The sequence below is a fragment of the Phalacrocorax aristotelis genome, chromosome 2, assembly GCF_949628215.1.
Source record: "Phalacrocorax aristotelis chromosome 2, bGulAri2.1, whole genome shotgun sequence".
Classification (NCBI taxonomy): Eukaryota; Metazoa; Chordata; class Aves; order Suliformes; family Phalacrocoracidae; genus Phalacrocorax; species Phalacrocorax aristotelis.
The window spans coordinates 77,041,610-77,055,539 of record NC_134277.1 but is presented as its reverse complement, the minus strand read 5'-3'; the positions used below and the strand labels follow the sequence as shown (position 1 = coordinate 77,055,539).

The window sequence follows — 13,930 nt, the reverse complement described above, 5'->3', positions numbered from 1 at the left end:
TAACAAGACAACACCTGGTCAGAGATGGGAATGGAGGGAACATATTTCTGGGTGTCCCAGGCATCTGGGAAGATGGCCAAATGCCATATGAGAGTTATTTTGTAAGAACCACATACCTAAATCCAACGGCCTTAGGTCTTGGTTGCAGCCTTGACTGTTCATGAAACATGCGTTACTACATTTAATCAAAACTTGTATGGTCTTGATGACAGCTGAATTCTCTTGCTTACTTGGCCGCTTTCCTATTGCAGTGCGTGGACCTAAGCTGCAATGAACTGAGTGAAATCACATTGCCTGAAAACCTGCCTCCAAAACTGCAAGAGCTGGACCTGACTGGAAATCCCAGATTAGCCTTGGATCACAAAACCCTGGAGCTGCTAAAGTAAGTTACCTTACAGAGTGGGGAGGGGGCAGAGGGACTCCCGTCACTAGGATGTGACAAAACAACAACACGCAGAAGTGTAAATATTTTCAAGGAGTATGGCTCCCAGTTGTCAGTGGATCAGGAAGTAACAGATGTATGGGTAGTTCAGAAATTAATACTTCATTAAAGAGGATTACTTTACCCACTTCATTGCAATTGCTTTCAGCTGTAACTACTGCTGAAGAGGTCTGCTAGGCTGATATAACTCCTGTTGGGCCAGTTCGATCTCCATTTTGCTTCTGACATTAGATTAAACCAAAATACTTGTTTTATTCCACCATTGAGATGCCAGTAGCTACTTACTATGTTTTTTTTCCCCTCACGGGCATCTGCTTGGATCAGTCTTTGCCATTGTGCTCATCTTTACCTCTTCACACACCATTTCATGTTACTTTTTATACCTCTGCGCTTTTGTCCTATAAATATTTTTTCCATATTTAAGCTGCTCCTGAAGACACTCATCTCCCACTCTGCTTGCAGCAAAGCTAGCTACCTTGCTTTGGGACCCTCTATTTTTTTCATGTCTGCCTGTTTGTTTCCTGCCCTGGGACTTCCCATCCATAACTGAAATTTGCCAAGTGCCTTGTGCTGTCCCCTGCTGTGTGCTGGGAAATAGTTGCCCTAAAACAGATCAGCTGTGGACAGTGGTACTGCCTTGAGCTTTTATGTCCTGAAGCGAACTGCCCCAGCTCAGAGATTCCTTCTAAAGAGTTGATTTACTTTTTAAGGGTTGAGCAGTTGCTTCATGTGGTTTGCTTTTAAATGGTTAAGATCAGACACTGAAGTAGTAAACCTCATCTGTTGTGCAAGCAAGGGAAACTTACAGCATGAGTTTGCTTTTAGCTTGAATCAGCGGATATTATCAAATATAAATGGAAATTTGAATAATGATGAGTTTTCACAGATAAAAAGGGTCTGTGTTCTGCAGCAGACAGCGAAAAAAAAGGGGCATTCCTCTATTTTAAGAGCTACTTTATTGTATACAGGACAATGTCTGTCTTCCTGAAGAAGCAGTGTGTAATGTTGCTCTGGTTTGTAGGAGAGAGCAAAAAAAAAAAAATCTTTTTATACAATTCAACTCTTTACAATGAAGTGAAATATCAGCTTTTCTTGTATATAACCCAGCAGAGAAGATGGGCAAGTGAAACTCTTGCTACTTAATTATTCAGGTGTCATGTCCTGTAGTAGTATTGTGCAAATTTAAGTCCTGAGTGGTAGAACAGTATGTTGGCCCAGTTACACACCATGTTTTTACTGGCATATGCATTGTCTTTAATTCATAGAAAACTTTTTTCCTCCTGTGTGTGCGGTTTTTTTTTGTGGATTTGTATTTTTGTAATAAATTATTCTTAAGACCTCAGGTCTATTCTCTTCCCTAATATTCATTAGCTATAGTCAAGTGTTTCCGGCCTCCTGAGGGGCTTCTTACTGTCTGTACTGGTATCACAGAATCACAGAATGGTAGATCACAGAATGGTAGGGGTTGGAAGGGACCTCTGGAGATCATCTTGTCCAACCCCCCTGCTTGAGCAGGCGCACCCAGAGCAGGGGGCACAGGAATATGTCCAGGTGGGTTTTGAATGTCTGCAGGGAAGGAGACTCCACAACCTCCCTGGGCAGCCTGGGCCACTGCTCTGGCACCCGCACAGGAAAGAAGTTTTTTCTCATATTGAGGTGGAACTTCCTGTGTTCTAGTTTGTGCCCATTGCCCCTTGTCCTGTCCTTGGGCACCACTGAAAAGAGTCTGGCCCCATCCTCTTGACACCCGCCCTTCAGATGTTTATAAGTAATGATAAGATCCCCCCTCAGTCTTCTCCAGGATAAACAAACCCAAGTCTCTCAGCCTTTCCTCACAAGGGAGATGCTCCAGCCCCCTGATCATCTTGGTAGCTCTCCGCTGGACTTGCTCAAGGGGTTCCACATCCTTCTTAAACACTGGTGGGGGGCAGAACTGGACACAGCACTCCAAATGTGGTCTCACTAGGGCAGAGTAGAGGAGGAGGAGAACCTCTCTCGATCTGCTGGCCACATTCCTTTTAGTGCATCCCAGGATACCGTTGGCCTTGGCCACAAGGGCATGTTGCTAGCTCAGGGTCAGCCAGCTGTGCACCAGCACTCCCAGGTCCTTCTCAACAGAGCCGCTTTCCAGCAGGTCAGCCCCTAGCCTGTACTGGTGCGTATACCGATACGCTACACTGACTTCTACGGTATGCTGCTATAATTGACTGTGAGGGAGGGGGTGCTCCTTTCACTTTTTTTTTTTTGTGGCAGGCACAAAAATACTTGTGCACTTGGTACTTTTTATATCTTCCTTCGGCATGTGAAAGGCAGCTCTCCATCTGTGCCCTGGCAGGATTCAAGCAGGTAGTAGGTTAATATATATTCTCAGTGCTGATGAGAAGAGTAGTCCTGTCAAGCATGCTTGCTTTTTCAATATGTATGGAGATCTTAAAGGAGGTTTGCATGTTTAGGAGGATGTTGCCAAGTGATTTATTGGATGTAAGAATTTTCAGTAGCAATGAAAATGAGAAAGAAAAAAAAGATGCTGCTACTCTGATTTTTAGGAAAGAGCATTTAGTTGGTTTTAAATTAAGTTGGTTTTAATTGAAAAAAAAACATGCTATCCGTAAGCCTTAGCCCATCTTCCCTGCATAGAATGTGCTGCTCGATATCATTGCTTTCAGGGCACGTTGTCTGTTTGTAGTGGTGCCACTGTGGAAGCTGAAAGCGATGCATTGAGGTAGCTTTCTTCACCACTGCTGCTGAACTCTGGGTCCTTGACCTGCCCAGGAACCAGGGGTCAGTCAACTCAGCTGAAAAAGAAACAAACAGTAAAACCCTTTTGATCCACGTTCTTCTGCCCTGGAAGATAAGTGCCTTGTATGAGAAGTCTGTGAAGAAAGTGCGTTTGCTCATGTGTGTAGTGGTTTTCAGGTGAAGACAGAATTAAAATCTTTGCTACTTTGGAAGAGACCCAGGTTTCCAGTTAGATTTTGGGTCAGATAATCTTTTCTAATGTTCATGGCAAGATGTTTGCCTCCTGTTTGTCAGGCAGAGGGCTGCAAAACCAAGGGCTTAAAACGCCATAACTTTATTGATGTAATTTGTTTGCTTTTAATTTGCCCTCACTGATGTATGTCCTGACTAATAGCATAAAAAGAAATTGAACTGGGTGTGACAGGACTTCAGGTTATTTGAGGAAGGCTGTACAATGCTGAAAAGACTTTTCTGTGTGTTCAGGTCAGGTGGGGGTTTGGATAGAGAAAAATGAATGCTCAGAGTGAACAGTTAGACCTTTCTGCTTGTGTCCTTTTATGATTCATTTGGTTCACGAGAGGTTCGGGTGCCTTTGAAGTGTCTGCAGCGTGTGGGGAGCTCGCTTTCCCTGCCTTTAGAAGAGAGCAGTAGGGAGCAGGGAGGAGGTCATCTCTCTCCAGCAAAGCAGGGCTGTGAAGAGAAGAGTATAAACAGAGGGCTGGGCCCTTTTTAAGTCTACTGCACTGCATGAGATATTTGAAATTCAGGCTAAAGGCTATGTTGGTAGTAAATTGGAGGGTGGAGGATCAAGGGCCTAAGTAAAAATCGGATTGTACATTTGGGGAAGGCAGGAGGACTGTGGTCACTGTTGGGACCACAGGCTGGCTCTTGTAGGTTGGTACGGGATAAGGATGGAGCGGATTTCTGTTTGTGGGCACTTTCATGGAAGGCTGTTACTACATGTTGCTGTTTCTGAATAATATTTTTGTTCCTTTTTTTTTTTTTCTTTCCTGCCCCACCACCCCCCACCCCCCTGTTTAGGGGGTGGTGTGGGTCATAGAGGAGGCTTCATCTGAGTACAATGAAAAGAACCCAGAGACTTCTTGCTAAAATGGGTGGGAGAGATGTATAAGTTTAAAAAGAAAAATCACTCCCCTGTACTGGATTTCATCAACCTAGTGACAAATTTGCCTTGTATTCCTACTGGGCCAGGTTTGAAACAAATAGCTTACGGGTGAGAGCAGGGAAAGAAGAGCTGGCTAAGCAAAACAGTGCAGCTGACACCCTCATAGAAGCTCAGTTATTTACTGCTTTTTTTTTATTCTTTGTGTACAGACACACAAAAATAATCACTTCTAATGTCCTACTTAATTTTCTTTTATTAAACGTATTACTAAGAACTGGGAGAGGAAAAAAAGGTGTTACATTCACATTTTAAGCTGGATCATGTCAGCACGACAATCTTTCCCCTTTCCTTTCTCCTTGCAGCAATATCCGTTGCTTCAAGATCGACCAGCCCTCAGCCGGTGATGCTTCAGGAGCACCAGCGGTGTGGAGTCACGGCTACACAGAAGCGTCGGGCGTTAAGAACAAGTACGGCTTGGCGGGGTTTTTACTGTACAAGCATCCTAGCAGCAGAGCACCTCTATGCTGATACAAAGAAGTCCTTTTTCCAGTGAAAGTTTTGGGGACGTTTTGGTCCTCACAAAGGCAGAGGCCATACCATGACACTGCGTGTGTGTACTGGGCCCCTGCCTGGCTCTCCACTTTGGTCTTTGTTAGGGAAGTTGCTAAGATACAAGTGTAACTGACACATTTTGTCTATGCAAGACTCTGCTACTTGCAAAAGATCTGAGTGTTTAAAAGCATTTTCCTCTTTGCAAAGCTTCTTTATCTTCATCCAAAGGATGTTTACCAAGCAAATCAGACATACTAAAGGAAGAGGCAGAATGGCCAAAACTCTGAATATTCATAGTGTGCAGAGCTCCTGTGACTAAGGCAGCACTTGACAAATAATGTACCAAGAGCCTGTTAGTCTCTGTGTCGCTGGCAATGCAATGAATCTTTCTTTGTTCCTTAAATACCTTTTTAGAAATCTTCTGCTACCCTAGGTTTCCGTAGCAAGTGCCAGCAAGCCTTTACTTACTATTAACTGATTTAACACACAACGTGGTTATCAGCATGTTAAATCACAAGGATGGCATTCAGAGGGGCCAGTGCGGTTTCAGCTGATGTTATTTCAGGCATACTTTTTCCCATTTCTACAAATAAGGGACTTGTTCACGTGCTGAAAAGGAGGAAGAATCCTTAGGGCTCGGCTTGAACTTCCAATATAGTTCTTTCCACATCTTAGCGTTATTGATGGGCCTGACTCTTCTCTGCAGCTCAGCAAGCAGTCCTGAAATGCTTGTGAACAGGGGTGGTTAAAACTAGCTCTCAGACTAGGCTGCATCTTTCTGGTTAGAATGACGAGATGAGAAACTATTAGTGGGTAACAACCTTGATGTTCTCCTGCTTTGTTTTTTTTACTAGGCTGTGTGTGGCAGCACTTTCAGCCAATAACTTCTGCGACAACCGAGAGGCACTTTATGGTGTTTTTGATGGTGACCGCAACGTGGAAGTGCCGTATCTGCTGCAGTGCACAATGAGTGACATCTTGGCAGAAGAGCTGCAGAAAACAAAAAATGAGGAGGAATACATGATCAACACTTTCATCGTTATGCAGAGGTGAGTCTTGGACCTTGAAGCATTTTTTACCTCGTGTATGCTTGCTGGGCAGTTTGTTCGCTTTCAGGTCAGACACCTGCTCTTTTCTTTCTTCAAAAAAATGCAAGGCGGGGAAAAAAGCCTTGGTATCTGACTACAGTGTTCTTTTATTGCTTGTTTTGTGAATATTGGCCTCTGTTCCTTTCAGGTGTGGGGAGAAAAACCCCAACACCACACAACCCACATGCAAAGTTACTAAATGCTCATGACTAAGTGGTGGGTGGAAGTTTATGCTTTTCTGGTATCTTACGATGCACAATTGGCCATAACCAAATCAGTGGTACGAATCTCTTGATGATCTTTTAAACTTCCTTACTACTACTGGCTGCAAAGCCTGGGCTGATCCTTTCTGTTTCTCTGTACCAATTCAGGTTATTCAAGGCTACACAGATATTTAAAACATGTAGTCTGACTCCTTAGAAATGTCTATCTCCTGTCATCACTTTGGTCTTAGAATATTATTTGAACAGGACCCATCCAAAGAGATTGAGATACAATAGCTGTGAGTGTAATAGTAGCTCTGTGTAGTGGTTTGGAAACCTGCGTCCGTGCTGTTCTTGACAGAAGAAGAAATTGTGCCTGGGGAGGCACTGAGTGAAGAAGTACGAAGGGAATTGAACCAAGGAGAACGAAGAGGTCAGGGAAACAAAGAAGAGAAAGCAAATAAGCAGCTTAGAGACTGAGGAAATGGATCAAGTTAAAAGTAGCATTGCTTATCGTTCAATTGCTGCACCTTTGGAAAGGAAAAATACTGAAGTTCTGGTAGTGCAAAAGATATGGAAGCAGTAGGATGGTACTGACCCTCACAAACACGAGGGGAAAAATGCTTCCTTCCCATAATTGCTTATAGCAGTGCCTCAGGTGGGTAGCTGAGAAGGTAGTTGCCATATACTTAAAATACCAAAAAATAGTAACCAATTTGAGTATTGAAAGTACTTACTAAGTGGTTTTGTTTACTACTAATGCAATTTCACAGGAATATGGCATTCCTACAAAAAGCTGCTTGCCTTTTTTTTTTTTTTTTTTCCCCTCTCCTTGTATGTCAAAATAAGCTAACCACTTCTTTGGAGAACCAGAAATAGTGTTCATTCCAGTTTCATTTAACTGTTCACTGAGGATTCTTACAGATGATATGCAACACTCCTGAAGTGTATTAAAAAAAAAAAAAAAAAAAGCACAATGAAGCTTAGTTACAAATTCAGTTGTGCATTCTCTCCCCAGGATTTTGAATCAAAATTTCTTGCCAGCTATACCTAGCCTTAATATAAATTTTAGTAACCTTTATCATTAGCTTTCTAATTACTGTAATTCCTAATTACTATAGGAGAAGGCCCTGGTAAATGAGATACTGGGAAAGATGGTTGGTTTTCACAGTCTAGCACTGAACTGAATTTACATTCCAGTGACAGGATTCTGAAAACTTCAGTTTTAGCCATAGATTTTTTTTTTTCACTATGAACCTGGCTAAAACAGCAGGCTTAAATATTTCTAAGAACCTATTTAACAGGTTATTAACTGACAGGAAAAATTAAAAGTGTGCCTTCTTATAGTGGAGTTCAGTCACTGTGGTTTTTTGGTCATCATTTGATAACTTAAGAGCATTATTCTGAATACATCACAAAACAGTGAACCTCTACCTTCTGTTTTTGCTCAAAAATAGAGTTTTTACAGTTAGAATTATTATTTTTGTAATAAAATCTGTAGCTTCAGAAGCCAAAGAACCAGCTGGATAATATGAACCCCCTTTTTAAGCTATACCTATACTTATTTAATAGTCCTCAGTTCTTTTCTAACCCTCTCTTTCCCTCAATCTGACCTTTAGAACAAATGTCTTTAAGTTGTAGAGGAAGAGAGACAACTGTGCAACTCTTAAAAGTGCAAAGATTTTTTTGTTGTTGTTCTCAAATTGAGCAGATCTGCGTATCTGCATATGTGTAAATAATTCAGTGCCCGAGAGGTGCACGTGATTTCTCCGCAGTGCTGCCGTAGTGTCAGTCTTCAGTGGAGACTTTTGTTTCTGACCCAGTGATCCAATAGAGTCAATGCCCCAAGTGCTTGTCGTTGCAGAACAGCCGCTGTTTCTCTGTAGTACCCGTAACACTTGCCTTCCAATTAAAGAACAATCATGTTTTGTTTAAATTCCAGGAAACTTGGAACAGCTGGACAAAAACTTGGAGGCTCTGCTGTCCTTTGCCATATAAAACATGATCCCATGGACCCTGGTGGATGCTTCACGCTAACCTCAGCAAATGTGGGGAAGTGCCAAACCATTCTCTGCCGGAATGGGAAACCTCTGCCTTTGTCCAGGTGTTACGTGATGAGTTGTGAAGAAGAGCTGAAGAGGATTAAGCAGCATAAGGCCATTATCACAGAGGTTAGAGAACAGTTAGGGACTGTTGCAACTTGCAGATTCCTTGGAGAGTATTTGCACAGTAATGCATGAAATTGAGTGTTGATATTAGTAACCTCTAAGAGGTGGTGTTAATGGTATGGGTTCCAGAGTTGCACTTTTCCTTTCAAGGTGATTTGTATCATGCAATGAAGTTGGTTTTCCATCCCATTACCATGCTGGATTTTGGTTAGCTTCAGAGAGTGAGCAACTGTGAGCATGTGTTGAAACAAGAAAGCAGACGCTCTCCTCCTAATGGGGAGAGCAATTGCTGTGTTGGAGCTGTCATGAAGAGCCTCTCCAGTTGAAAAGGATGAGAGGGCAGAGCACTTGGAGGGATGCCATCCTTCTCTTAGGAGACTCCTTGCTCCTGGCGGGCTGGCTTTGCTGTCTGAGCTCCTATGTTCCCAGAGCTACCCTTTGACAGGCGGCTCTTGAGGAGAGCACTTGCCCAAAAGGAAAACCCATCCAGCGCTCAGCTGAACCATGAGAGAGGAGAAAATTATTTGTTCCCTTCTTACAGGCTTGAAGCCACCGCTGTCAGATTTGCTTTGCATTGTGTGACACATGCATATGAATAGATAAATATTGAATCCTCCTAATGGTGGAGGAAAGGACAGAAGATTCACTGCTGTATGCCAGTGAGCAGGGTGTGCGTGTGTGTAGGAGAGTGTGTGTGGAATAAGTCATGTGCCTATTGATCTTGCCAGGGAAAGGTGACGACTGGGATCTCAAATGTGACAAGTCGGGAGTCACTCCAACATAGCGTGCATCACCGAGGCACGCTCATTTTGTTGTTCTGTAGAGGAAGAGGGAAATTTCTGCGCTGAGTCTTAAGATGACTCACTGATTTCATGCACGTTGATGGCTTATCACTGCTGTCAGCCTTCTAATGGGGAAGTTAACAAGACGACAAGGTTTAGTTTCTTTTTTTCTTCTGAGTGGTTTTAAAGGGGAAGCTTATAATCTTGGTTCATTTTTTCTGTGGTTATCTGCTTTATAATAACCACTGCAGTCGTCAGCTGGACCAAATGAGTGTAAATCCTCACCTTGGTGGTTCTCGAACATGCAATTAGCAGGGTGCAGCTACCCCCAGCAGGCTGACAGATAGCCAGGCTTGCTGTTTCAGACACTTGCTCTGCTTTTTCTGGCAGCTGGGGTTCTAACCAGGACAGAATCCTGGGATTCGGACGTGCATGGGGTTTACTTCTCAAATACGTCCATTTTTACTGATGTTTCTCCCTTCAGATATTACTCCTCCTCCCCTTGGAAATGTCATATCTAAGTGGAAATGTAGTAAGTAATTGGGGCATGTAAAACATTTCACTACAACTCAGCTGACGGAGAAATGCAGACTTGCTCTCTGCTGCATTTGACTTGCATGCTTCATTTAAAGTCTTTTTTTTTAATGAACTTCTGTTTCCAAAGTGATGAGCCAAGATGAAACCTACGATTGTTACAGCTGCAAGAGAAGAGTCATAACTGAATGACCTGCCCCTGTATCAAATGGAGCTGTGTGTGAATTTGCCCTGTATAAAGCCAGATATCGTGGGTGGAGGAGGGATAAGTCTGACTCACTGGTAAAACATTAGTCCAGTTGGCTCTCGCAGCTGCAGGAGCAGAATAGAGGGCTCTTTGTTGCAGACATCTGCTTTGTCGGTCTGTGCATAGGTGATGCTGACGACAAATCAGTAGGGTGTAGGAGGCGTAGTGCAGGATTGCGAACCAGCCATTGCTGTGCTCTCATCCCAGCTCTGTCACCTCCTTGCAAGTCACTTTGCTTTTCCATTTTCTTGTCTGTAAGTGACAGTGTTGGGGGTACTGCAGAAGCAGCCATCAGTAAAATGCAAGGAGATGCAGGTGCTGTGTATCCTTGTCTGCTTGGTTTCCGATCTCCTGCCCTTTCTAATTTCAGGATGGCAAAGTGAATGGCGTGACAGACTCAACAAGAATCCTGGGGTACACCTTCCTTCACCCAAGTGTTGTGCCGCGTCCTCACGTCCAGTCCATCACCTTAACTCCACAAGATGAGTTCTTCATTCTGGGGAGCAAGGGGCTGTGGGACAGCCTCTCGATGGATGAAGCAGTGGAGGCAGTCAGAAACGTGCCTGATGCGCTGGCAGCCGCGAAGAAGCTTTGTACTTTGGCCCAGAGTTATGGCTGCAATGACAGCATCAGCGCTGTCGTGGTTCAGCTCAACGTGACGGAGGACAGCTTCTGCTGCTGTGAACTTAATGGGGTCCCACCTCCCAGCCCAGGCATTTTCCCCCAGTCTGTCAATGTGGTCATCAAGGACAGGCCCACAGATGCGCTTGGGATGCCATCTTCAAGCAGCGGCATGGCTTCGGAGATCAGCAGCGAGATATCCACCTCCGAAATGAGCAGCGAGGTAGGGTCCACGGCCTCTGATGAGCCTCCACAGGTAGCCATGAACGAGAACAGCCCGGCCTACCCAGGAGAGCAGCGCTGCATGCTGCACCCTGTCTGCCTGTCCAATTCTTTCCAACGGCAGCTCTCCAGCGCCACCTTCTCCAGCGCCTTCTCCGACAACGGCCTTGACAGCGACGATGAGGAGCCAATTGAGGGGGTGTTCACCAACGGCAGCCGCGTGGAAGTGGAGGTGGACATCCACTGCAGCCGAGCGAAAGAGAAGCAGCTTCTCCAAGTGCCGGTGGAAGCCAGCGACGAAGGTATCGTCATCAGTGCCAATGAAGACGAGCCTGGCCTTCCCAGGAAAGCTGAACATTCTGCCACCGGCACAATAGGGCGCCGGCGGGGCAATGGTTCTGTGGCACCACAAGAGAGGAGCCATAACTTGATTGAGGTTGCAACGGACGCTCCGCTCAGAAAAACAGGGGGCTACTTTGCTGCCCCGGCACAACCCGATCCTGACGACCAGTTCATCATCCCACCAGAGCTTGAAGAAGAAGTCAAAGAGATTATGAAGCAGCACCAGGAGCAGCAGCAGCAGCAGCGGCAGTATCCGATGGACCACCTGGCAGACTATTACGATACACCACTATGACCCACTCTATTTACTGCTCAGAAATGAACTAACAAACAAGGAGACTTGAGTGTGTGGGACCCAGTGGGCTCGCATTACAGCAGGGGTTTTCCTTATCCTTTTCCTTTATATACTTCCTTTTCCTTATCCTGCCATACAGATAACTTCAGCTTTTCAGTTTGTTAGGTTTAATATTCATTGACTTTCTTCTAGAGACGCTTGACCGGTAAAGTTTAAAATAGTTAACCTTCCCTTAACATATCAAGTGTAAAAACAAAAAATAATAAAAAAAATAATAAAAAGGTTTAATATATTGCTGAGAAACAGATGATGATGTAATATTTTTTAAAATGGCTTGTTTGTTTTGTTTGAAAAGCAGGGCAGTAGCCAGTGCTAAATGATTTAAGTAATATTGTAATACTGTATTTCTTTGAGAGAAAAGGCTTTTTTTGGTCTTGAAAATGATAGACATTTGTAGAATATGGAGACTAACTCCTAGGAGTTGCTTTACTCTTCCAGGTGACTTAAGTCACTGAGATTCACTAATTTTCTCTGAGAGAACAGTTGATTGGGGAATTCGTGTAAATAGCTCAGTGTTGTATAGTGATGCTTACATGTTTTGTAGCCTTGGCATTAAGGACACAACCTGAAAATTGATCTTTTTTTTCTTAAGCGACTCTTTGGGCCATGGTCATTGAGCGTAATGGACTGAGTGGCTGTGTACAAGTTAGCGAGAGCCAAGATGGTGTAGACCATTTAAAGAAACCCACTCTTTCCTCTGGTCTCTTTCTTTCCTTACTTTTACAGACATGTTTTGTCCGTGTTCCTTACTGCTGCCACAACCAGCATGATTGTATAGAGCTCATTTGCTGTAGAACATTTACATACCAAGAGTTATATTAAAGCCGAATGCACAAATGAACATGTCATAATTTTTGTTATAATAAATATGAAATTTACACCTGACGTCTGCTTTTATGTCTGAATAGCTGAGCAGCAGCTTTCAAACGGTGGCTTGCTGTGGTTCATCAGCGTGCTGCTCAGCTTCAACCGAGAGGTGCTGGAAGTTTTTCAGCTCAATCATGTTTTTACACTAACTGCGCACGTGTACTTTTAGAATTTAAAGGCCATGCAGAATGGCCTTTACAAGACAATGAAACAACTCTGAGGAATTGACCTGTTTCTTTTTTTCTTTCTCGGTACTAATTCAGCACTATTGATTTGCCCTTTGCCACAGTATTGACAATGCCAGAAGACTGAAGAGGAGTGGTGCTCTGGCTCTGTCCCACTGGGACTGAGTAACTGAAGATAGAAATGATGCAGGGGTCATGCGGGCTAAGAAAAGGGAGAAAGAAAACACTGGATATGGGGAGAAGAGGGAAAATGTAAAGAGAAAGTGGAAAAGTGACCTCAAAGCTACCTATGTAAACTCAGTTTTGCTCGAATGTGTTCAACGAACATGAGTTCAATGGCAGTTTGACTTTGGTAGCAAAAGGGCTTTTTTGTTGTTATTCCTGTGGGAAAGGAGCAACACCCTTTTTCAGTATTGCCTCCAACCAACTGCTCCATTTTACTTAAATAACTAAAGCTGAATTAGTGTGTGATCATGACGGTGTCTTGTTTGTGCTTGACATTTGGTCTGTATTTTGGGAGAGGACTGTGGTAACAGGCTGCCCTTACTCTGTTCTGGGGTGAAGTAGCCAAGTTAGGACAGGATTGCTGTTAACAAGAAATTAAATAATAACAGCAGAGGAGCAAACATGAAAATACCTGGTTTGGTAAATGCTTGTAGCACTGCCTACTGTAGATCTAGAATATTGTACTTTATAGTAATTTGAGCTTCAAAATACTGCTTTCTTAAAGAAAACTCATTAAATAATGTATTTTTAAAAAAGTTTATGGTTTATTGGCTAGTAACTCTCAGGTGTTCTTGGTAAACAGTTCGTATATTTCAAATTTTGTTGAATGATTCATTTTCCTTGGAGTCCTTGGAAAGTGTTGCCTTTTTCTCCTTCTGTTCAGATATTGCTGGAGGCTGAAGGTGGTAACTAGCAAGGACACTGCTGTGGGCCTAGGCAAGCGATTACAAGTTCAGGGTTTCCTGAGCAAGCTGGAAAATTCTCTGTACCTTAAAAAAAAGATGGCAATTCTTTTCCACGTAGCACCCATGGCCCATGGAGGAGTAATCTTGCTGCCGCCGTCTGCGGTCTCTATTCATGATAAGGTGCCTCTGGTATGCTGTATGTGTGGTACTCCGGAGAGGGGAGCAGAGGCCAGAGTAGGGGTGGAAGTGGGAACCATTTCATGTGAGCTAAGCTTTGGCCCAGTGCTGAGAACGGACACTGCCTGCTGTGCCCTTTCCTAAAGACTTTCCCTTCCTTTGAAGAACAAACTCCAAGAACTTGCCAGCCTCCGTGGCATTAGCAGCTTATGGGCAACAATGTGGTTTCTCTCATGCCCTTACCTTGAAGTTTAGACGGTCAAGACCGACAGCCCACCAAAGCCTGCCACTTTCAGCGTGGTACTTTCTGTAAAGTAAACAGCAGCATTCTGGAGTTAGGGCCTCTGTAGCGTCAATGTTGACAGGATT

The 13,930-nt window shown here is 43.7% G+C and overlaps 1 protein-coding gene across 1 annotated transcript in view; it reads left to right on the top strand.

The window, feature by feature from the left end:
• Positions 1-12,306, top strand: part of PHLPP1 (PH domain and leucine rich repeat protein phosphatase 1) — a 143,829-nt gene extending 131,523 nt beyond the window's left edge. Inside the window, exons 13-17 of the mRNA XM_075084194.1 lie at positions 252-382; positions 4,670-4,774; positions 5,714-5,908; positions 8,093-8,321; positions 10,252-12,306. Of these exons, the coding sequence (XP_074940295.1) occupies positions 252-382; positions 4,670-4,774; positions 5,714-5,908; positions 8,093-8,321; positions 10,252-11,361 (1,770 nt within the window). The 3' untranslated portion in view covers positions 11,362-12,306. The remainder of the gene's footprint in view (positions 1-251; positions 383-4,669; positions 4,775-5,713; positions 5,909-8,092; positions 8,322-10,251) is intronic.
• The last annotated feature ends 1,624 nt before the right edge of the window (positions 12,307-13,930 follow it).